General features: G+C 36.3%; 1 protein-coding gene across 1 annotated transcript in view; it reads left to right on the top strand.

The window, feature by feature from the left end:
• Uggt1 (UDP-glucose glycoprotein glucosyltransferase 1) overlaps nt 1-824 on the top strand; it is a 119339-nt gene that overhangs the window by 36704 nt on the left and 81811 nt on the right. The window contains exon 11 of the mRNA XM_013351007.1: nt 381-441. Within this exon, the coding sequence (XP_013206461.1) occupies nt 381-441 (61 nt within the window). The remainder of the gene's footprint in view (nt 1-380; nt 442-824) is intronic.

The raw sequence follows: 824 nt of genomic DNA, 5'->3' as shown, positions 1-824 counted from the left end.
TGTGCAGTGTCCAACCTCCACCAGAAGGATTTAATAGGACAGACAGTCTGCTTCAGTGCAGTGAATTTAATGCTGTCTATTTATCTGTGCGCAGTTTATGTCACATAAGGAGTAGGGCCACACAGTCAAGGGAGACCTTGGAAACACCTGGACTTGCTGTCACGTACTGCCACTATGCAGCTTTCCTTTGTTCTTTTGTCTTGCAGCAATGGGAATTTGTACGTCTGTGAAATTCACTTGCTAAACTGTAGAGCTGTCACGTTTATTTAGTTCTTACCTTTTAGCTTATTGAACCACATGTTTCATATTTAAGAACAGGGAAATTAAAAGCCTTTATATGGAATGCTGAGCTAAACACTGATTATATTTTTGTTTCTTAGAGCAATAACAAAAACTGCTGTGAGCTCACAACTTAGAACGGAAGTGGAAGAGAACCAGAAGGTATTAGTAACTGATTGAAAACGTTCTATCCTGTGTTGTATCTTTAAAAACAATAAGGAAACTTGAATTATGGGCTGGAGGGGTGGCTCAGGGGTTGAGAGCACTGACTGTTCTTCCAGAGGTCCTGAGTTCAATTCCCAGCAACCACATGGTGGCTCACAACCATCTGTAATGAGATCTGGTGTCCTCTACTGGCCTATAGGATATATGTAGGCAGAATACTACATACATAATAAATAAATCTTTAAAAAAAAAAAGAAACTTGAATTAAATTAGTGGCATTTAACAGTATTACTTTTAGTAATTTACTTATAAATACATTAATTAGTATATATATTTACTTATTTATTTATTTTAGTCAAAGTTGGCATTTTCTTTTTTTT

The sequence above is a fragment of the Microtus ochrogaster genome, linkage group LG2, assembly GCF_000317375.1.
Source record: "Microtus ochrogaster isolate Prairie Vole_2 linkage group LG2, MicOch1.0, whole genome shotgun sequence".
NCBI lineage: Eukaryota > Metazoa > Chordata > Mammalia > Rodentia > Cricetidae > Microtus > Microtus ochrogaster.
The sequence above is the reverse complement of the archived record's forward strand: the minus strand, read 5'-3'. Positions and strand labels throughout refer to the sequence as shown.